Below are 21942 nucleotides of genomic sequence, written 5' to 3'. Positions count from 1 at the left end.
ACATAAAGAATCTCGATGAGCCAATTATGGACACCTTGACATAATGTCATTTTTTTTTCAGTAACAAATGCCGCAGTTTACGCTCCGCTCTGCAAACACGCAGGCACACACTTATATCTACACGTGCAAATACTCCCGTGCAGGTCAGCAAAACTAACCGCGTAGATGAAGTTGAGCGCGTGTGAAAAGTGTCTGCAGGATTGGGGCCAGCGATTGCAAAACAGTTTATACTATAATCCTCCATTTTCATTAGTTTCTTGAAAAACTTCTGCTGTGGGCTTGAAACCCTTCCTGTTTTGTTGAGCCAAAGGTGATTTTTCTCCCCCGGCAGCCTGAGCTAAAACCTCCCCACTGGTTTTAAGTTGTCGGGCTTCAAAAATGGCATTTCCCCACTGAGGATGTTCTGCCCTTTTAATTCAGAGAGCTCAACGTTGACGACCTCTTGTGTAAATAAAGCTAATTAAAGGCAGTTATTATTTGCTATGCATAAAAGTTGTCCAGCACCACAGTCCTGTAGATTTGGCTGCTTTTGCTAAATAAAGCTTTGAGATTTCGCTACACTCAGAAGCGCTAAATACAACATTTACAGCCTACAAAGAGGCTTCTTCAGCTGTGCCTCCCGGTTTTCTGTAGGATTTAAGGCTTTATAAAATGGAGACGTTTTGGCGCACGGTGTTTGCCAGCTCTTTGCAGAGCAGGAGGTGGATGGGGCAGTCCAGCCAGCCCAGGACATCCCTGCCATCACCCCCAGGCTGCTGCAGCACCCCTGGGATCATCCTTTATTCCGGCCAACCGGCCGTTCATTTTTCAATATATCATTTTAAAAAGATCTCAGCCACCCCAACTCCACCTGTTCATCCTCTTCTAAGGATGCCGAGCGGCACAGAAGCGGTGGGCTGCAGGCAGGGACCCCCAGCAGCTCCGTTCTCTCAGACAGAGACATCCACCCACGAAATCGTCGCTGCCGTGCGTTGCCTCACTGGGAAAAAAAAACAACCAAGTCATTGATGCCACGTTGCTGCAGTTTCCATGGTTAGTGAGGCAGGCTGCTCGCCCCGGGGAAGGAGGTGGGCTGCGGGATGGTTCGCGGGCTGCCTGAGGGTAGGAAGATGCTCCTCTCTCCAGGACCCCTGCCCGCGAGTCTGGCTTTCCAGAAGAAGTCTGAGGCTGGAGCAAAGCGATGGACTCGGTGCCTCCTGGTCCAAGCAGCGCGGGCTGCGTGGATGAGACAGGGCAGGGTGAAAAACCCAGTTAAAAACCAACACATCTCCATTCAAGACGAATTGCCGCTAAAGCAGCATGGCGTGCGCCTTGAGTTTGAACCAACTGTGACAAGAAAAGGAGGGAAGAGATCCAGATTAAGGGTAAATCCTTCCTTAAGAGCTCAAATGGCCGAGAGAAAAAAAACCACAAACATGGCAATCATTATTGGGGTTGTAATAAAATGGGATTTAATAAGTATGTGTTACGACCGTGAAAGGAGAATAAAATATTTATCCTGCTCTTGCACGGAGCGAAAGCTGAGGATGGAACTGAAATAAGGGTGGTAAAAGAGGAGAAATGAGCGGAGAGGAAAAAGCCACTTAGCACAATAAATCTGCTTCTCAGCCCCCACTTTCCCGTTTTATGGCTGGAGCCTTTTCTCTCTCTGCGGCCACGCGTCTTTGCCTCCCGACCCCCCCGCACAGGGATCCACAGCAGCGTGTCACATCCCCTGCAGAGGACAGGCCAGCAGTTAGCGCCGCGGAGACACCACAGCACCACAGAATCACAGAATCATCCAGGTTGGAAGGGACCTTTCAGATCATCAAGTCCAACCATCAACCCAACACTGCCAAAACCCAGCACTAAACCCCAGCGTCACAGGGGAGAAGGGACATTGTTCTTCCCACCACGCAGAAACATCAGCTGAAGACGGTGGAATAATTTTTTTTTAAAATATTTTCAGCCACAATTCAGCTTTGTAGCTCATTCAGGAGCAGGTTCTTCAGGCCCCCAGGAGTTTAATATTAATAACTGAGATGTTTTGATTAGACACGTAAGACACACAATCTGCTTGTTTGTCTGTTTGTTTGTTTGGACTGAAGTAATACTGAGAGGCAATTTCAGCTCCTTCTTTTGTTTCCTAAGTGTTCTAGGAAATAATTTACCAAATTACCAGCCAATACGTGGGACAGTTTCAGGCACGCAGGTGACAGGACAGGGTCACACATAGCAGCAGCACAGCAGAAAACGGCACCAAATTCCCTGTCAGAGATGTCCTTTGGTAAATAACTCATCTGTCTAAAAATCCTGAGCAGTTCTCGCAGGTACCAATCACACAGAGCCTCCGAAAGCTGCAGCTTTGGGGGGAAATAACCGAAAAGCCTGCAATGGGTTACGGCTTTTCCTGACTGTGTCATTAGGAGTTTAGCACATGCCATGAAGCATGAGGGTTATTTCATTTTTGCTTATCAAGTGTGACTGTGGGTAGTCCCGTCACCTAATCCAAGGAGATTCCCGCTTTATAAAAGGATTAGGGCCCCATTCCTAAATCCTGATTGCATCTAGCCAATAATTGCTGGATAGTATCCTCTCTCCCTCCGTGATCTTCCATTGTGCTCTCTCTGCCGCTTTGTTTTGCCCCACAGCTCCCCTTTTTAATGAGTATTTGCTGTGTTTTCAGTACCCCGGGACAGATATTTCTCCTTTGCTGCAGAAGCGTGCATTTTCTCTTACCTCCATCGAAAGGTATTTAGCGGATTCGCCTAGTCCAGAGACGGCAGAACCCAGACCTGGGTGACTTCACGTTTTATTTCCACAATATGCCGCAGTTGTCAGGGCAGTAACATAGGTAAAAATGACTCGGAGATGTGATAACCATCTCTGCCAAGTGTTGTGTGTTAGTGTTTTCAGCAACATTTCCTTCCCATCTTGTTCCCTGGAAACGGAGCTGGGCGCGTGGCAGAAACATGCGTTCACGCTCAGCTTTGAACGCTCGCGGTCCATCAATAGCCCCGCAAAAGTCCCGAATACTCAGTGAGCACCAAGCCCTCCATGGATATTATTTGAGAGCGTCAGAATGCTAAAATCAATGTAATCTTTATGTAATTTTTAAGTACTTGAGTCTGAAGCCCCAACAATAATCTTTTACTGCAGTCTTTTCTTTGTGCAGTGTAAATAAAACCTTTAAGTCATAAAGAGCAAAGTGCAGCAGCCACCGGTTTGGAATGAAATCGGTTTTTAATCAACATAAATGCTAAATATATCACCTGGCAGTGAATCAGTGCACTGCATTGGGCCACCCCAATTTCGGTCACCGCGCTAACATAGCAGGCGTCAAATTGCCCTGTATAATTCCTTCTTGTTTCATCAAAGGCTTTATCCCACCTCCACAGCGATAAATTGAAATAATGACTGGTTCCTGTGTTTGCAGACAGAAGTGCACTCTTCCTGTGCTTAGATGTGGAAACCATCTTAAATACAAACTAAAAATTGATATAATACTTTCTCAATGCCTTTCTGCGTCACATTTGTCACATCATTGGTAAATGGCTCAGATGTATCTGCTCCGGTTGGAGCAGTGGGGATCTTCTGTATTCCTAGATAGCATCAGAGTTGCAGCCACTCAGGTGAAATGTCAGGTACAGGTGAGAAGAATGTTCTCTTCTACCCTTCCTGGGGAAAAAAAAAAAGAAAATCACCAAAAATCCAATATTATAGAATCATAGAATCATCCAGGTTGGAAGGGACCTTTCAGATCATCGAGTCCAACCATCAACCCAACACTGCCAAACCCACCACTAACCCGTGTCCCTCAGCACCACGTCTGCCCGGCTTTTAAATACCCCCAGGGATGGTGACTCCACTACTACCCTGGGCAGCCTGTTCCAATGCTTGACAACCCTTTCGGTGAAGCAGTTTTTCCTAAAATCCATCCTAAACCTCCCCTGGCGCAACTTGAGGCCGTTTCCTCTTGTCCCATCGCCTGTTCCTTGGGAGAAGAGACCGACCCCCCCTGGCTACCCCCTCCTTTCAGGGAGCTGTAGAGAGCGAGAAAGTCTCCCCTCAGCCTCCTCTTCTCCAGGCTGAAGACCCCCAGCTCCCTCAGCCGCTCCTCACAGGACTTGTGCTCCAGACCCCTCACCAGCTCCGTTGCCCTCCTCTGGACTTGCTTCAGCACCTCAACTCAATATTGAGTTGGTTTTGGGTTTTTTTTAATTGTTTTAGCACTCACGGCGCAGAATAACAGACCTGTAGTTAAAGTACACTGGGGCAGCCTGAGCCAGGGGAAGAGAAAACGAATCTGTTCCGGACTTGCCTGGGAACGCTCAGCTCAGGCAGCAATGGCTCTCACCATGTCCATTCCCGGCTCAGCAGTGCCCGGGGTCACCTTTCCACGGCAGATCACCTGAGACAAGGGACCAAGTCACAAAAATGCCACAGCAATGCTCTTCTCCCCAGAAACCCACATTTAAAAAGGGCTTGGTGCACACATAGCAAATGTTTTACTCAGTTTTATGTTGTGTAATTCCTTGCGGCATTTACAATCCCACAGCCAGGATTTTCCGTGGATTTGCAGCGGGTCTTTCTCCCAAACCTGCGGCGTGCACAGAAGATGATTGCATAAGCCTGTAATTGTGCCCGCAAAGTGTCATCCCCACCTCTTTTTGGTTGAATAATCCAAAACACTAAATATAAAATGTGTTGCAATTTGCAACCGCACTGTTGCAAAAATCAGAAAATGGTAAAGTTGTGATGTTCACACCCATTGCAGAAACGACAATTTTTCCAAATCTCTATCGTTTCCTTCATAGCACTGCCGGAAAATCCTACACCGAGTGTCACGCTAGGAGGAAACTTGGCTGCAAGGTTACAGGAATAGTTGAGGCTGGTTTGGTTCTGAATAGTTAGACTAGTTTGGAATAGTTTAGTTCTGAGGGTCCTTTTGTGTAAAGGAGAACTCCCCTATCCATAAGGATCTCCCACCGAAGCTTTTCTATGGAGTCAGGTTGTCTAAATAGGTGACCCATGAGAACAGAAAGGTTTTATTTTCTGTTTCTCCACAGCGCTGGCTTCATAAACCTGATTTTTCAAGAGCACATAAGTTGTGATGTTGTACAGGTAAAGGCCTTCATGAGACCTTCACGGTTAGAGGGCAGCAGGTCGCGTTGCAGCACACAACAGCATGGGGACATCCAGCCTTTCTTTCAGAAGAGAGGGAGGAAGTTTCCAGAGAAAAGTAAAATACAACTGGACTTTCCCTACGGCAAGACAAAAAGCCGGGCAACTTGAGAAGAGGAGAAGGGGCGAATTACCACTACGATTATTTTTCTACTTCTTGGCCTGACTTGGAGCCACAGAAACTCCTCCCTAATTTATACCCCATAGGGACTATTTTTACATACCTTCTCACTGCCTTCCACCTACTCACGGATGTCCCACTGACGACTTTCACAGTGTCACTTCCCACTACTTGACTGCAACCGTTGGTCATTTTCACCGTTTTTAGCTATTTTATGCTGTGCTATAGAGCGGCGTTACGGCATGGCAGCGAGAATGACTCGGCTCTAGTTTGGGAATCCTGGATGAGCGTCGCTGTAGCTGACCCCGATCAGTGTTTTCTAGCTTCTACCCTGTCTTCTTGCCACCATTTCTTAACGGCTTAAGGCTTTGCTTTAGCCTGGTCGTAGCCTGCCCCTTCTCTCCCAGATTTCAATGTCCTGAAAAGCTGCAAGTAGATGGAGTGGGAGCTTGGTGCTTGGCTAGTCTAGGTGACACCAATGACTGTCACTTGTACAGTCTTTCTCCTGAGGTTTACTCGTTGGTGTTTCCACACCCATTCACAGCAATCTTAACACTCCTGTTTCCAAGTAAGAAAACGCCTTTTTTTTCTTTCTCTCTCTTTTTTTTTTTTTTTAAAGAAGCAGAGTGTCATGCAAATTCCCCCAGCGAGTGTTTATAGTTATAAAAATACGTTAGATGGGGCTGTATTTGCAGACAACAGCGGTACTTCCTCCCTTCGGAAACGGAGCAAGTTTCTATTTCAGGCTTTGCTGACTCAAGGGTGAGGTACCCAAGCTGATTCAGCAGCTTGGCAAGCCAGGAGACCTTCTGGTTATGAATGGAATGAGCAATAAATTTTAAGTTTGTCTTCATCTTACAGAAACATATATTTGAGTGAAGCCACCTCCTGGTGGCAGACATTTTGCCAAATAAGCGGTACGGTCTGCGCCGCTTTCAGCCACTCGAATGAGACAACCACAAAGCCTGCAACTAAACTCCCGGTCCTATGGGAGACAGCGATTCCTGCTCAGCTGGGCCAGGTTTTATCCTCCCTCTTTGATGTCCACCTCACACAAAAAGATCTCCTACTGCTTACGCGCTTATTTTACCTGTGCGTCCCACCTGGGATATGAAGTCGTGTCAGGAATATGAAGTTTGAACTGCGATTTCAGAAGGATGAAAACACAGAACACGAAAACAACCTGGCTACCCCGAAGAAGCGAGAAGAATGCACCACTTATTCAGCCTCCGTGGCTGCATATGGAAAAGCCGTCAAAGGTAATCCTTGTGCTCTTCTTTTACGGAAGAGTGACATCAGCATCGTGACGCTTTTCTAATTTTAAAAACCATGGAGGAGTAACAATCCTCCAAAATATTGTCTAATGTTTACCTGTTAGTCTGTGAACAGAAGTCAGAAAAGTTGCTGTTTTTTTTAAAATCCGTAACACGAGTTCTTTCACCTAGAGGTTACCAGGATTCCAAACAAAGCTCATAATGAATGCCACACATACCAGCAGGGATGCAGACATTTGTCAGGAAGTGAGATCCTGCTATTTATTAAGGTAAGAAAGCAGGGAATGGCGCGTCTGGGCTGTCTCCCTTGAGTCTTTCTGTCTCTGGGTGGACGAAACAGGTTTTAACATGTTTTCCTCCAATATCTATACTGCCTCCAGAGCCAGACGGGATGAATAGTCTCCACCCATGGCATCCATGATGCCTTTTCTTTCAGGCTGTAAGTTTTCCTTTGACAGCATACAGTAAAAGCCACAAATTCTAAACAGCATTCCTCCACCCCAACTACACCGGCATTAACATTCCCTGTTGTTCTAGCCAGCAGCTCCCATGTCATATTCTTCTGCCTCGTGAAGGCGGTTTGTGAAGTCTAAAAACGCATCATGTGGGTTGTCACAATTCAGAATCCCCCCCTCAAGAGTTTCGTGCAGCTCCATCAGACAAGTGGTGAAATACAATATTATGAATGTCAAACAAAAGCTAATCATCAGAGCTGACAAAGACGTGCCTCTGAGAAGGGAACTAAATTCACTTCTACAGACTAAATATGTATACTTAGTGGCATGAAGTTAAAAGAAACGTGCAAGTAGGATATGCATTGCCCAGCTATTGCACCGTAAAGTATTTCCTCTGACTCTGTCTCAGAGAAAGGAAACCAGCCACAGAGTATTTTGGAAGGGCAGAGTTCTATGCAGGAAAACAGCACAACCCGGAGCTACTGGACACTGAAATGAACCAAATGGACTCAAAATCAACACTGTGTGGTAGCTCCCAGCTCTACCAACATGTGCTAAGGGTGGTTGCTAAGACAGTGATCAAGAGGAAGCACCTTTCTTAAAGGATGCTACAAATACTACCCATGCAGACAGTGCCTTAGAAGGACATGCTGACTCTATCGTATTCCGTGGGGTTAAATTCCTGGATAAAAACAAATCAGAAGATGGCGGGGGGGGGGAGAGGGATAACAGGTACAACTTCAGACCACTTCCTGCCCTCTAAGATAATTCTACTTACACTTGAAATAAATACAAGCATCACTGGCATTTTTTGATTACCGCTTCCATGTATCTAATCTGCTTCTTGAATTCAACTGAGAAAAATCTTCACAATAGAAGCAAAGTGAAAGTGACATAATACCCAATTTTAAAAATTCCCTCTTTCAGGAGGCAGCACTCGCTTTTCCCCAGCCAGTACAGAGCTAACAAAAGTGAATAGAAGGTAACTGTTCTCCCTACTGCACACACAGCGTACGTTTCCACAGAATTCGCTAACGACAGAGGAAGCCGGGAAATGGCTGGGCTGGGGCGTGTTGGGCAACTGTTTCACCCAAAGATGAAAAGGAGGAGCAGGATGGGAGCCTACGAGTAACAAACCTAGTGGGAGCCTCCCCGGGGGAGAAAGGATTCAGAGCAATCTCAAAATCACGATCTGAAGCTTACCAGAGGAGGGGTTTGACAAGTCAGATGTCTTCTTCAGTCCCATTTCACTGTCCTCCGAACCAGTAAACGAAAGCTGTGAAAGAGGAGACTACTTCATTAGCGGAGATCAAAAGCAGTCTCTGACCGGTGGCCAGACAAAATGTGGGATCATGTGGGTGCCTCAGTTAAAACTTGTGATGTAGCCAGTATCTTTGATGTGATTCCGGTTATTCTAAGAACATACAAAGTCCTGCTTCATTGAGCACAGGGAGAACAAGACACACTTCTCTCGCTCCTCAGGCTGCGCTGCCTTACAGCTTTTTTTTGAATGAAGGTATGACCCTGCGTCTTCATTTTAGATGAAAATTGAATTAAAGCCTACGCAAGTGTGTTTCAGTAATAAATACCAATTTGAAGGGCCTCAACTTTTACTACACTCTAGACAAACAAGGTTTTATTTATTTGCCGCCCATGCACTCTTAATCACCCTGGACCAAAAGAACTGAGTGAAATCATGACTTTGTTGATACCAGAGGGAAAACTCTCATCTTCAACTGGAGGAAAACGTACCCTGGTGTTCTTTTCAATGACATCCTGGTTTACTTAGAAATAATACGGGCTTAAATGATTTCCTGTTTCCCCCTCCCATATTTTAGCTCTTTGTAGTTTCTACCCTTTTCGGAGGGGTGTTAAGGAAATGCAGCTGACCCAGACTGGCAGTTGAGTAGGGATATCATGACAAATAATAATAGGCCAATATGATCATAAAGCAGGGTTAAAAAAAAAAATGCTGACATTTCAGCACCTCTTACATCTCAAAGTTCAAATCAGTCTCTTCAACAACGTAAAGTTTTACAGGTTTACATAACATAGTTAAAAGCAGAGGTAATTTTACCTGAAATTCTTTGCCATTTAATCCTCCAGATTAAATAAATACACCATCCTTTATGAAGTAAAAATGTAACTTAAAGTCCATTTAGATGAATCAATAAAAAGGTTGCAAAGAAGTCTTAGTAAATTTATCAATTAATAGCCAAGCCCAGGAGGCCATCCTTCCCTTCTGCTCTGTCAGCTAAGGCACTTCTTTCCTCCTAACAATGTGTATGTGAGAGTGGCACGGTAAGCAGCACTTGCTATAAAATATTAATCAGCTGAGCCATTAGTTGGGAATTTGAGAGACGGCTATGTCATAGCAAAACCAAAACAATTATCGCTGTTGACTGGAATTTTTTATTATGGATTGTTTTGGTGTTTGAGTATATCAGGAAATACAGATTTCTTCAAAATAACAATAATAAAAACACATCTTACAGCATGGTTACTGCATATCAAGAAAAGGAAACGGGGAAAAAAAGCAAGTTTCAGTTCTAGTAACTGTGTGGCCACGTATTTACTATTGAAAAAAAAAAAAAAGGGTACATTTTACTAAACGGTGCTGTCTTCAGAGAAGGGGGGACTTGCCGCTGGGGGAAGGATGGCCGGAATCGAGGGCTTTGGGGGCACCCAGCTGGGAAAGGCTCACCTGGAAAAGAGTAAATGGGATTTGTGGAAGCAGGGAAACACAGCAGGACCCGGGAAGAGACCGGGACAAACTGAGGGGATGAAGAGGAGGCGGTGGGACCATCACTTTGTGGGCAAGGGATGGAGGGCTGGGGAGAAGCTGGAGCCAGCGAAGGAGGGAACGATAGGGGCCCTCTGGGAGGAAGAGATAATAAAACTGAGGGAGCGGTGCGGGCCAGATAGCGTCACTTATAAACAAGCGGGGAAGAGAGGCGAGGAGAAAGAAAAAAAAACAAACAAAAAAAACAAAACACCCAAACAGCGAGTTTCCAAGCAGGCTGTTGGAAAAGGTTAAACTGTTGTGTGCCTGTTGTTTGCGCATGGCAAATGTCCGCCGTGCCAACGGCGGCGCTTCCCCGTCGTCCGTCCCCGTCCTCCCCCCCGCCCCCGGTGAACAAACAAGGGCCCTGGGGGCGGCGGGACCCGCCGGGAGGGCAGAGGGACACCCTGAAGGGACCGCTCGTCGCCGTCTTACCCCGTCCCTGTCAGCCCGCCGCCGCCTCTGAGGGACGGGGCGCGAGCCGCTCCCCTCAGCCACGCGCGCACCCCTCAGCCTGGGCGGGAAGGCGGGGGGGTGGTGGTGGTGTGCGCGCTCCCGCCGCGGCGCCGCGCCCCAACGGCGCGCACACACACACAACCCCCCCCGCCTTCCCGTGAGGAAGATGGTGGCCGGCGGCTGAGCGCGTCCCCGCTGCTCCCCTCCCTCCCTCCGGCGGCGGCGCGCAGGCGGGCGGGCCGGCCCCCGCCAGGGCAGGCAGCTCCCCGCGGCGGCGCGGCACCACCCCGCCGGGAAAGGGGGTGTGTGGGGTTGGGGGGGAGGCGGAAAAAACGGGACCGTCCCCGCGGCGGGCGAGGAGGACGCTCGGTGTGAGGGCCCTCGGCGGCCCGGCCGTGAGGGGAGCGGTGGCCGAAGGGCGCGGGGAGGAAGAAGGCAAGCCGACATGGAGGAGCGGTCCCCTCCCGGCGGGGGCCCGGCGTTCCCCCCGCGGGGCTGAGGCGGCGGCCGCCCGCCCCGCGCCTCGGCGGGGCCAGCGGCGGGCGGCAGCCCCGGCCCGGCCCGGAGGAGGAGGAGGAGGAGGGCGGGCGAGGCGAGGGGACTATGCGGGGCTGCCCGCGCCCCAGCGCCCTGTGTGCCCAGCCCGGCGAGCGGCGGAGCGCCGCGGCGCTGCCCGGCCGCCCCTCCGCCCCGGCGGCGGGAGGAGACTAGAGGCGAGTCTTCCCGAGGAGCCCCCGGTGGCCTTTCCCAGCCCTCGAGAGAGAGAGAGAGACCTAACTCCTGAGCCGGGGCTCTTCGGGAGGAATTGACAAACATGGCTTCCCCACCGCACCAGCAGCTGCTGCATCACCACAGCACCGAGGTGAGCTGCGACTCCAGCGGGGACAGCAACAGCGTGACGGTGAAAATCAACCCCAAGCAGCACCAGGGCTGCTCCTCTTCCAAGCACTGCAAGTACAGCATCTCCTCCAGCTGCAGCTCGGGGGAGTCGGGGGGGACCCGCCGGGCTGGCGGAGGTGGCCACGGCAGCGGCCACGGCCTCCGCCGGCAGAAGAAGCTGCCGCAGCTCTTCGAGAGGGCCTCGTCCAAGTGGTGGAACCCCAAGTTCGACTCCAACAACCTGGAGGAGGCTTGCATGGAGAGATGCTTCCCGCAGACCCAGCGCAGGTTTCGCTACGCCCTCTTCTACATCGGCGTGGCCTGCCTTCTCTGGGGCACCTACTTCGGCATACACATGCGAGAGAAGCAGATTGTTTTCATGGTGCCGGCCCTGTGCTTCCTCTTGGTGTGTGTAGCCTTTTTTGTGTTCACTTTCACGAAGACTTATGCCCGCCATTACGTATGGACTTCACTGATACTCACCCTCCTGGTTTTTGCTTTGACTCTCGCTCCGCAGTTCCAGGCTCTGAAGCCTGTCTCAGGAAGTGGTGACATGTCCAACCGGACTCTCCCGGCAGATCCCACAGACACTTGTCTTTCTCAAGTAGGCAGTTTTTCTATGTGTATCGAAGTGCTCTTGTTGCTTTACACAGTGATGCACTTACCCTTGTATTTAAGCTTGTTCCTGGGACTGTCGTACTCGGTCCTCTTCGAGACCTTTGGTTATCACTTCCGCGACGAGAACTGTTTTGCACCTCTTGGAGCTGGTGCGGTTTACTGGGAGCTGTTGAGTAAAGCCTTCCTGCACATCTGCATCCACGCCATCGGTATTCATTTATTTATCATGTCCGAAGTCAGATCGAGAAGCACATTCCTGAAAGTGGGGCAATCCATCATGCATGGAAAAGACTTGGAAGTGGAAAAAGCCCTGAAAGAGAGGATGATTCATTCTGTTATGCCAAGAATAATAGCCGATGACTTAATGAAGCAGGGGGATGATGAAAGTGAAAACTCTGTCAAACGTCATTCCACCTCAAGCCCCAAAAACAAGAAGAAGAAGCCCTCCATACAGAAGACCCCCATAATTTTCCGTCCTTTTAAAATGCAGCAGATAGAGCAAGTGAGCATTTTGTTTGCGGATATTGTTGGCTTCACGAAAATGAGCGCAAATAAATCTGCCCATGCTCTGGTGGGACTCCTGAACGACCTCTTTGGACGTTTCGACCGGCTGTGCGAGGACACTAAATGTGAGAAGATAAGCACTTTGGGAGACTGCTATTACTGCGTAGCTGGCTGCCCAGAGCCCCGGGCGGATCACGCTTACTGCTGCATCGAGATGGGCTTAGGTATGATTAAAGCCATTGAGCAGTTTTGCCAAGAGAAAAAAGAAATGGTCAACATGAGAGTGGGTGTTCATACTGGGACGGTCCTGTGTGGCATTTTGGGAATGAGGAGGTTCAAGTTCGATGTGTGGTCCAATGATGTCAATTTGGCCAACCTGATGGAGCAGCTCGGGGTGGCTGGAAAAGTCCATATTTCGGAAGCTACTGCCAAATATTTGGATGATCGTTATGAAATGGAGGATGGAAAGGTGATTGAGCGGGTTGGTCAGAGCGTGGTAGCCGACCAGTTAAAAGGTACGTGCTTTTATTTTGTGCTCAGTCTTTTTTTGAGTTTTACGAGGGAATATATTTTCCCTAGTGCGTGTTTTGTGCTTGCAAATTGAACGCGTTTTACATTTAACTCTGCGTGCTGGTGACCACAAACACTGTGGGAATTGCAGAATAAAAGATGCCAGGGAGATAAGCGTGAAAGATCTTCTGGGGTACTCAAAATGCAGACTTCAGAATTCCTTAGCGCTCCTTCTGAGAGTATCGCATCGGAGGGAGGAGAAGGTTAATGTCTTTGCTGTCTGCAGGAGGTTTTTGTTTTACTGTTGTGTGTCATCCTTTAATTCAGTAAGTAAACTAGGATAATTGACTTCATGTGCCATACATAGAGCATATGTGTTTTGCAAAATTATGTATATCTGTGAAAAGTTTTTTTTGGCATTGGGAGAGTTGGGACTGTGAAGGCATTTGGGAAAAATGACAGCTGGATTCACAGAAAGAAATGAGCACTGTAGATTTGGCAGTTTGATGTAGCGAGTTGTTACAGTTTGAAGTTAGGCTGGAAAAAGTTACTCAGGTGGTTCAGTGAGCTGGCAGATGCTCTCGTTTCTGCAGCTCTAAGGATTTGGGGATGAAACTGCAAATTTGCTGTTCAGAAAAGAAAATGAGGGATCCTTCGGTTCCCCTTATGGCTTGGCTAAGGGGCTGCTTTTCATTTTTGTACAAAGTATTCATTTTGAAACAAAACCCTCGGCTGCTTTCTAGTAGCACTTCGAAGCGCGTGCAGGAGGACTGTACATGCTGAGGGTTTAATTGTCTCTTTAATAAAAGCTGTGTCTCTAGTGCCGTGCCTTTGTCTCGCAGAGGTACTGTTGTCTGCAGTGCTCGAAGTCCAAGGTGGGGAGCAGGCGAATCAAAATGGGAGCAAAATATGTTGCAAACCCTGTTATGCTATGTGAGTTTATTCGTTCTGTTTATAAATGTACCCATTTTTATAAAGAAAGTGCTGAAATGGGAGTGGAAGGAGCTGAGGGTTTGTGATGGAGGAAGGAGATATTTGTTGCAACAAATAGAAAACGAGGCCAGGATGGTTGTAGAAAGGTCAGTGAGTAAGGACGAGGGGGGAGAGGATTGCAAAACAGTGGTGGCAGCGGTAGCGGCAGGCCACTTGCCTGTGGCAGGTGCTTATTTTGATGTGACACAAATACTTATTTTTGGTGAGCTAGCTGTCCACATGCATATGGCAACAGGGCTGAAATGAGAGGCTTACAGGGAGGAAAAATATCGACAGTGACATTGGTGGCTGGAAGCCATAGAACTGTAGCAGATGTGTGTCCCTGGGCTTCAGCTTTCTGTTTAGCCTCTAAAAATACAAATTCAGTTAATTTCTTTGAAAACTGTTGACAGTGATATATTTCAGTGGAAGGGTGCTTCCAAGAAAGAAGGATCAGATGTAATCTCTCTATTACTCTAAGCTGAATCTTGCTGTTCTGGTGAAAAGAAATTTAATAGGTTGTAGAGAAACAGCCCTGCAATGTTTAAGCTCTGAATTTCCCTTTTCCACCTACCTTAACAGCCAGATGCAGTGTGAAGGCTGTGTTGTACCAACAAATAAAATTAAGTATTTTTGCTAAATTTTATAACTGCACTCAATATCATTAAGTACAAAGTGACCTGAAGTTACTTGTGGAGACTGATGGTACTGCTCTTAAATATTTTTATTTATTTGTTTGTATTTTCTAGGAGATCACAAGAGCATTGTATAGAGCAATTATGCTGCGGGCCAGAAGTGTTTTTTTTCATGGTCTTTCTCAGCCTTCTGTTCTGTCCTTGGTTACATCTATTGCGAGAGGGCACGTGTAGGCTGCTGTGTCTCACCAATACAGTGGTTTGGGTTTTGCAGCTTTGAGTGCCTTTCACAGGTCCTGCTTTAGCCAGGGCACTCCAGAAGAACAAGCTGAAATGCAACCTAGATAAGATGAAGTGTGCTCTGTGGACCGACATTTTAATGGTCTCTTCTTACCTTGAAACCTAGCTATGAAAGCAATTGGAGTGGTAAGAATGGCTTTAACGAGGAGTATGGGTTGGGTTGTTGTAAGATCCCTTCTGTATTTTATTGTGGAACTGTAATTAGCTGGTGTTTCTTATCAGTGTCTTACATAGTTACAGAAATCAGAGTCTCTGTGTACTTTTAAACCAAGCAGACCTCTGCCATGGATGCCCTTATGTGCAGGTCCATGGCACATGTTGTCCCTTTCCCTCCCGTGCCCAGACCCCCTCGGTGGCACGTGGTGGGTGCTACTGAGCAGCCTCAGTACTTTGTTCCACAGTCAGATTACTTGGCTGATAGCTAAATGACATCAGGAGGGGAAAAAAAGGCAGTGATAAAAGCATTCCAACAGCAGTGCCACAGGCTGGCATCTAGAACCTGCTGCAGGGGAGGGTTTTGTTAAGGAGCAGTTCTGAGATTTACTAGAGTAAACTGAGATTTCACCTCTTAATTAATTGTCCTCTGCCAAGCACCTGCTCGGTTTTGCGAACGGAGGTGCTGTTAGGAGGTTTTGCTTTTCCTGGAGAATTCATTGATAGTAGTGATAGAGAAGAGGAAGTTTGTTGTGGTTGTTTAATTATGTCATACGTTGTACTCTTTTCAAGTATGAAAGTGCTGCGGAGATAACAGATGTAAGCTTTGTTTCCCTACGGATGCTTCACTTCTCAGCTTCCTTTCAACCTTTGGTATCTTAATGATAGCCTGTTTTTTATGTTGTATGCCTAGTATATTATCTCTTAATTGTCTGAGCTGCCGCAGTAGTTGTAGCTGTGTTTCTGAGGCTAAGTCAACGTGATTAAGTAAACTTTTTAATAGAGCAAAAAATGGGAGGTGCTGAGGACTCGGTGTACACATCACACATATTTCAGGACTTCTGCCTAAGACTGGTTCTGGACTGGGTCTTTGAATAAAAGTACCTCTGTGGCTGGAGCACATCAAGCGCGCTCCCGGAGCGAGCCTATTGCTTCAGTTCACCCAGAAGGAATCCGGGTACAACGCTACAGTGTGTGCTGAAGCAGGATAGGCAGGAGTGACTTGGGCAAGCTGTTTTAAAACTATGCTCCCTGTTCCATTTGAAATGCTGATGTAGAAGTACCCCGAGTTGTCCTAGTGCCGCTCTCCTTGGTTTTTGGAACAGATGAGGCAAAACTGAATTTTTCTCTCCCTGCGCTGCTTTGTGGTTCACTGAAATCTTAGCACGGAAATATCTTTTGTCCCTCCTTTGATGCTTCCTTGGCTCCATATTGAGAGAAGTGGGGCCCTGATACATTGCCTTCTGTTTCTGCCTTCAGAATTCAGTAGATGGGATCTAAAACAAACCAATAAAGTGTGTGAGCCATTGATGACCTTACAATGTTTTTGCCCATTTCTGACTGCTCTTTGTTTTAAGATTGCTCAGGCCATCTGTTTTTACAGCGCCTGATCCCCTTGGATGTGAGGGGAGAGCAATGCTGGGGTGATTTTTTTTGAGGTCTAGAAATAAACCCTAGACATCAGTTCAATTATATCTTCCATAATAATTTCACCATAGGATTTGAGATAATTCATTTTTTCTGTTTTCTTGCTGAGCTTCCTAGTAAATAAGTTTATTGAAGGCTATGAGATACTGAGAGTCATATAATACATGTTAATGTGTCCCTCCTAGACTCTGTGGAGTCAGAGATCTCAGGATATAAAAAGTTCTGCTTATGGAAATATTTTTGTTTTGCTCCCTTCTTCTTGGTTGTTTGCATTTCTCTTTCTTGTTACTTAGGAGGTCACAATATTGCTATTTGCCAGCCAGCCAGCAACTCTTACAGAAATACCAGGGTCACCGGCATCTCTTTTTTTTTTGAGTGCTCAAAAATACGTAAGCATTTTGGGGCAAGAATGCTTTCTCTGTGTTTACAGAGCATAGCACAGCGGAACCGTGATTTCATTTGGGGCATTTTTATGTATGCTGATACTCTTATTGGAGTCATTGTTATTGAAGTTCCCATGAAAAAAAAAAATAATAAAAATCCTGAACTTTCTGCAGCAAGACACCTCCTTGTTCAGTGTCCCTCAAGGAATGGCTTTATCGCCGAGTTTCTGTTAGAAGCCCTTGAAGATACAGACAAGCTTTTCTCTCTAATTTTGCTGTTTGCTTCATCATGGAAAAAAAGTAAGTGGATCTTGTGCGCTTTGTTGCCTGGCTAACCAAACCAGCGAGTCGATGGCTTCAGAGGGAAGATCAGCTTTCACAGCGCTTGCTGCCTGAAAATCCACCAGTTCACCTGTGGCAACTGGTGGCCGTTGCTGATAAAGCCTATCAAAGATCTGTAGCTTACTGTATATTGTCTTGCACTGTTCTACGTGTTTCTTTTAATATCTCCTTTACTCTTAAACATTTTTTTTTAATGAAGCAAATCAGTTACAAAAGTCACCGGTTTGCTCGATATTGAAGGCTTTTTATGTAATTTAAGGCTATTATTTCTCCATAAATAGCCTATCTCTTTACACGGTGGCAACCTGCGACCCGTGGTATGCTTTTCCGTTGGCAGACTCTGGTATACAGCTCTGCCTGGTGACTTGATACTCTGCTGCTTCTTCAGGTTTGGGTTACAGGGAGCGGGTGTTCCTGAAAGACAAAAGTCTTGGATAAGGTTATGAAGAGATAAGTCATTGAATTTTTCTTCCCTTTTTCCCCTCTGAGGCCGATTGGGTGGAGACCACAGTTACACCCTGATGGTGATGGAGTCTTCCCTGCCTGCTCCGTCTTTCTGTCTTTTACCAGACCTGCGCGTAGCTGTCCTGTGATTCCGGAAGCTCATAGGTAGATGAAAGATAAGATGAAAGTTTTCCTTAGCTTTTTGAGCCCAGCTTGCTGGGCGTAGCGTAAATCTAGAAGGCTTGTGCTCGTGCCAGCAGGACAGCTCTGCAGAGAGCACTGCACAGATTGAGCTCACCCTGTGGCTTTGCCAAGAGCAGCCTTAGTCTCTAATGAGTGAGTAGTTTTGGGGTGAGGACAGGAGATTCGGGTGCTTGTCTGGTTTACGTCTTGCCATCCGCTGTGCAGGTCTGCCTCTTCAACCTCTAGCTTCATCACGTTCAATAAATGTAGATCTCTAGGTACTGGCTTTTTATGTTTATTTAACTCGTTTGTGACAGACATTGTAATTCTGCATTTCATGTTTTCCGATACTAATTTGACGGTCAGGCAACAACTGATAGAACAAATGTAAATTTTTTTTAAAGTGGTAATGAAGTAAGCATGTGAACATACTTCCACTTTCCCACAAACAGAAATCCGAGTGCTGACTGAGACAGAGAACTTAAGTGAATAGTCAGTTTATCAATTTTTACATAGTCTGATGTACTAACTGTTGTGATTGAGGTAGTGGTTCATGATCTTATTTTCAAGTGTGAGACTGAAAATAAAGTATCATACACAGGTTAGCTTCACTCCTGTATTCAAAAAATGAAGAGTAGTCAGTGACAGATAAAGAATTATAATTAGAGGTAATTTGCATGAAGGCATATTGCCAGGAAGAAGTAAATTCTACATTGATTTAACATTTTGACGTGATCTGTAATTTTACCATGTAATAGCAAAAAGAAAAGGGGGTAAATAGTGAATACAGTTGTTCAACCTGGTTCTTGTCAAGTCTTCACTTGGTGAAGATGTGTTTCATAGCTATAAACAAAAGAAAGAACTTTGTATGAAAGCCTAGTGATTATTGAGCTTTCCAAATATCTTACATGATACAATGACATAACTTTTTCTGAAAGTAAATCTATGTATTTGTGCGTTAGGGCCAATCAGCTTCTACTGCCCAGGTAGGTTTTCTGACGCACAATTTCTTTTTTGAGTAGGATTTGCTGAGCTGCTCTTGGTTTTATTTGTGCGAGACCAAGTAGAAAAATATCTCAATTTAAAAAATATTCACACTAAAGCTGGTTTTAGTATTTAAGGGAAACTCGGAGGTTGGCTTCTGAGGTTTTGAGTTTTGAGAACATACTTCACAGCTAATTTGACTGCACACAGTGAAAAATAATTTATAAGTATAGGTCGTATCTATGTAGGATTCTCCCCTTTGAGGAGGATGGAGACTGGCTCTAACCATATACTTTGTTTAACATTGCGGGTTCCGGTTTCACTTTATTCTGTGTCCTGAGATTAAGTAACAAATAAGTCAAGGCCATGCTGGCAGTCTGGTGGTAAAGTCTTGCAGCTCTGCCTGGTTAAGCCCCATATGAGCACTGCAGAGTGAAGTAACATTTTCAATAGACCTGAAGACATTTACACCTTACACGAGTTGAAGCAAGCATGGCAGGAGTGGGGCTATATTCTAGAACGTGGGAAAGATGAGGGCTGACATCCGAGGCCCTGTGATATGGGGGGGACACCATGGCTTCTGCTGCATTTGGTGATCATCATCCACAGAATTTTCCATTTATGTTCCTGTCTTGGGCTACCCAAGTATTGGTGCTGCAGTGTAAACAGGTATCCTGCAAATAACAACTCTGAGCTCTCTTCTTTCTTCTCCCTGTTTATGTCAGTAAATCTTCAGAGGTAGGTGCGGGACTATTTAAATCCAAGAGAACTTCTTTAAATAAATGCCTTGGCATGGTGGCTTTTTGGGGAAAAAGATTGATGGAAAAGACAAAACAAAGTCAAAGACACATAATTTATATTCATCTTCCATCATGAGGCGGATGCATGATTTCAATGGGTTGTTTAAAACTCTTTTTGCAGTTATTTCACATGTACTTCACTTTTCCTTCTGGCAGGCAAAGTATATAAGAATTTACATTCATCACTTTAAAACAAAGTACAACTTCATTGGATTTCAAGTTGCAGTAGATTGTCCTGGAATATTACTAAAATTAGTAAATTAAAATTGTTTTCTACCATCTACAGTTTGTGTGTAAGCCGTCTCTCTCTTGATCCCGAATCACAAGCTCACTCCATCCATCCTGGCTCTGTAAGGAGAGACAGCCATTCCTCTTTCCGTTACAGCTGACACTTGAAAATTCTCTGCTATTTTTAGACGATTTTCAATCTCATTTCTGTCCTTTGAAAAGGAAGAAAGGGGAGAAAAAAAAAAAATTCCTAGCCTTTAAATTTTTAACTTCAAGTGGGAGTTGCTATCGCAAAGAAGCCAGTTAGTCAATATAGCCTCATTAACACATTTTAACAGGTTCTGTTATATAAGCTTGCATTATTGTGATGGCTCTTTCATAGCTTTGTAGGAGATGGTTGGAACTTGATTTAAAGCAAAGCCATGTGGGTTTTTGAAAGCATAGCTGCTTGCTCCCAAGTAATAATTTGCGAAAATACAAAGTGGCAGTTGGAAAAGCAGCAGAGACTGGAGATCGTGCCCTGGTGTGACAGCTTTTTCTTCACCCAGATGCCACTTTGGGGCACTGCTTCTGTCTCAGGCAACAGGACGGATTTGGCTGCTTAGGCTTATGTTGCTGGGCATTTGTCGGTACCGGACTGTACCAGAAACCTGTTCTGCCCTTCCAAGCCAAATTGTTTTCATCAAATGAATGTTCTTTTTCTCCACACACACACCCCACCCCCACGGATGTTTTAACCTAGAGCAATAGGCCTACTAGATAGATATATGGCTTTAGGCATAGATATTTTTCACGGTTCTGTAATTACTTTGTGAAGGAACAAAATGTTCTAGATATATTTCTTCAGCTAGCATCCCTCAGACACAAAATGCCTGAAAACTTTCTGGGTTTGTATTTGTTACAGTAACTTAATGTGGGAATTCTTAGCACAACATATAAATAACAATGATCATATTGCAAGTCTTTTTCACTGATAGCACTTACTGTTCCTCTTCTTGCACTTCTGAAGCTGTTGTCTTCAACTCGACTTGATAAATTTAGAAGTCACATTATTGTCATAAAATAGCATGACTTAGAAAATCTCCAAAATTGGAATAGTGCAGAGGAACTAGTGGAATAAAGTCCACTGGCTTGCCGATGGACCTTTCCTTCTGTCTGCTGCTTAACGTATACAGAAATATGCAAACAAAGGTTTGCTATCTGTGTGACATCTACTCAAAGAGCAATTTGCTTTCCTTTTGCCTTCCCCCGCCCCAGCTGAGGTTAATTCAAATGCACTGGTGTGGATGTCATTGTGGGGTGGACGGTTCCTGCTGGCCACATGATTCCTCCTTAAACCAGAGGTTCTCCCATTGCAAGGGGAGGAGAGGAGCTACATGGAGAGAGCCGAAAAGCATCCCAATCCAGCTGCCTGTAACTAAGTCTATAAAGACTTAATTTCCTTCCAGTCTTGTTAATTTATAGGCCTTAATAGAAAAATTGCTTTTTTCCCTCCTGAGAAGAGAGGGAGGAAGAGAAAGTGGAAAGCAAAGGTAATTGTTAATCAATAACAAGGATATTAACAACTATTCGTATGTTTTAAGACCAAAAATGGTGGTGGTTTGGTTGACTGTGCGTAACTGCACAACAAGCAAAAAAAAAAAAGCCTATAATTGAAATCAAACATGCTGTTAAATATTGATTCAGCATACAGGAAACATAGGAAAACTGCTTCTGGTACTGGATGCTTAATTCTTTGCGTTCATTAGATAAACGAGGGTGTTTGAGTCAGAAATGTAATCTTGTTTTTTAAATGTGCAGCTTTGATGTTTGACTTAACTTCTCTTCTGTGTATTAGGCATATGGATCTTTTTTTTTTTTTTTTTTTTTTCTTTACAGGGTATTACATTAGGTCTGCTGTTTTCAAAAGGCCTCCCTGGGAAGCTTTTGCATAGCTGTTCCCAGTAGTTCTTGAAATCAAATTCTTGCATTCTTCAGCTCTTGCTTAATGGACATGTGAAGTCCGCCCTGTAAGGTACTAAGTGTCTTTAATCTCTGACCGACTTGGATGAAAGCACAACAGATAAATCTTTTGTAAATGCTCAGGGCCTGACAGCCCCGGTGTTAAAGACAGGATGTAGTGAGGAAATGTTCCTGTAAGGGCATTATTTGCGAAGAGACCAGGTACAACATTAGCTCCAAATTTCCTTTGTTTAGACAGCATGACGCTTAGTAAGAGCCGTGAGGCTTCGTAAGAGCCTTCCGTGTTTCTAGGAGGTCTGCACTTGGACTGCACTAAGAGAAGAAATGGCCACGGGCTTCCTGAAGAAATGTGGAGACTTTGCAGTG

At 45.6% G+C, this 21942-nt stretch overlaps 1 protein-coding gene and 1 long non-coding RNA gene across 7 annotated transcripts in view; one reads left to right on the top strand and one right to left on the bottom strand.

Moving 5' to 3' along the window:
* Window positions 1-3203: 3203 nt before the first annotated feature.
* Window positions 3204-10481, bottom strand: LOC141747566 (uncharacterized). Of its 2 annotated transcripts, none has more exons than XR_012588758.1 (4): window positions 10231-10481; window positions 9091-9717; window positions 8217-8289; window positions 3204-4390 (listed from the first exon to the last, which is right to left on the bottom strand). It is a non-coding gene; the product is annotated as an uncharacterized LOC141747566 (long non-coding RNA). The 2 variants fall into 2 exon arrangements; XR_012588757.1 differs by having other exon boundaries at window positions 9615-9717; window positions 10231-10460.
* An 86-nt stretch (window positions 10482-10567) lies between these two features.
* The window catches only part of ADCY9 (adenylate cyclase 9), an 88842-nt gene continuing 77467 nt past the window's right edge, over window positions 10568-21942 (top strand). For 3 of the 5 annotated variants that reach the window (XM_074598022.1, XM_074598021.1, XM_074598020.1), the window contains exons 1-2: window positions 10568-12767; window positions 16808-16933. In XM_074598022.1, the coding sequence (XP_074454123.1) occupies window positions 11066-12767; window positions 16808-16933 (1828 nt within the window). In that variant the 5' untranslated portion in view covers window positions 10568-11065. The remainder of the gene's footprint in view (window positions 12768-16807; window positions 16934-21942) is intronic. The other 2 variants (XM_074598024.1, XM_074598023.1) reach the window with 1 other exon arrangement.

Source organism: Larus michahellis, chromosome 8, assembly GCF_964199755.1.
Source record: "Larus michahellis chromosome 8, bLarMic1.1, whole genome shotgun sequence".
Lineage (NCBI taxonomy): Eukaryota > Metazoa > Chordata > Aves > Charadriiformes > Laridae > Larus > Larus michahellis.
The sequence above is the reverse complement of the archived record's forward strand: the minus strand, read 5'-3'. Positions and strand labels throughout refer to the sequence as shown.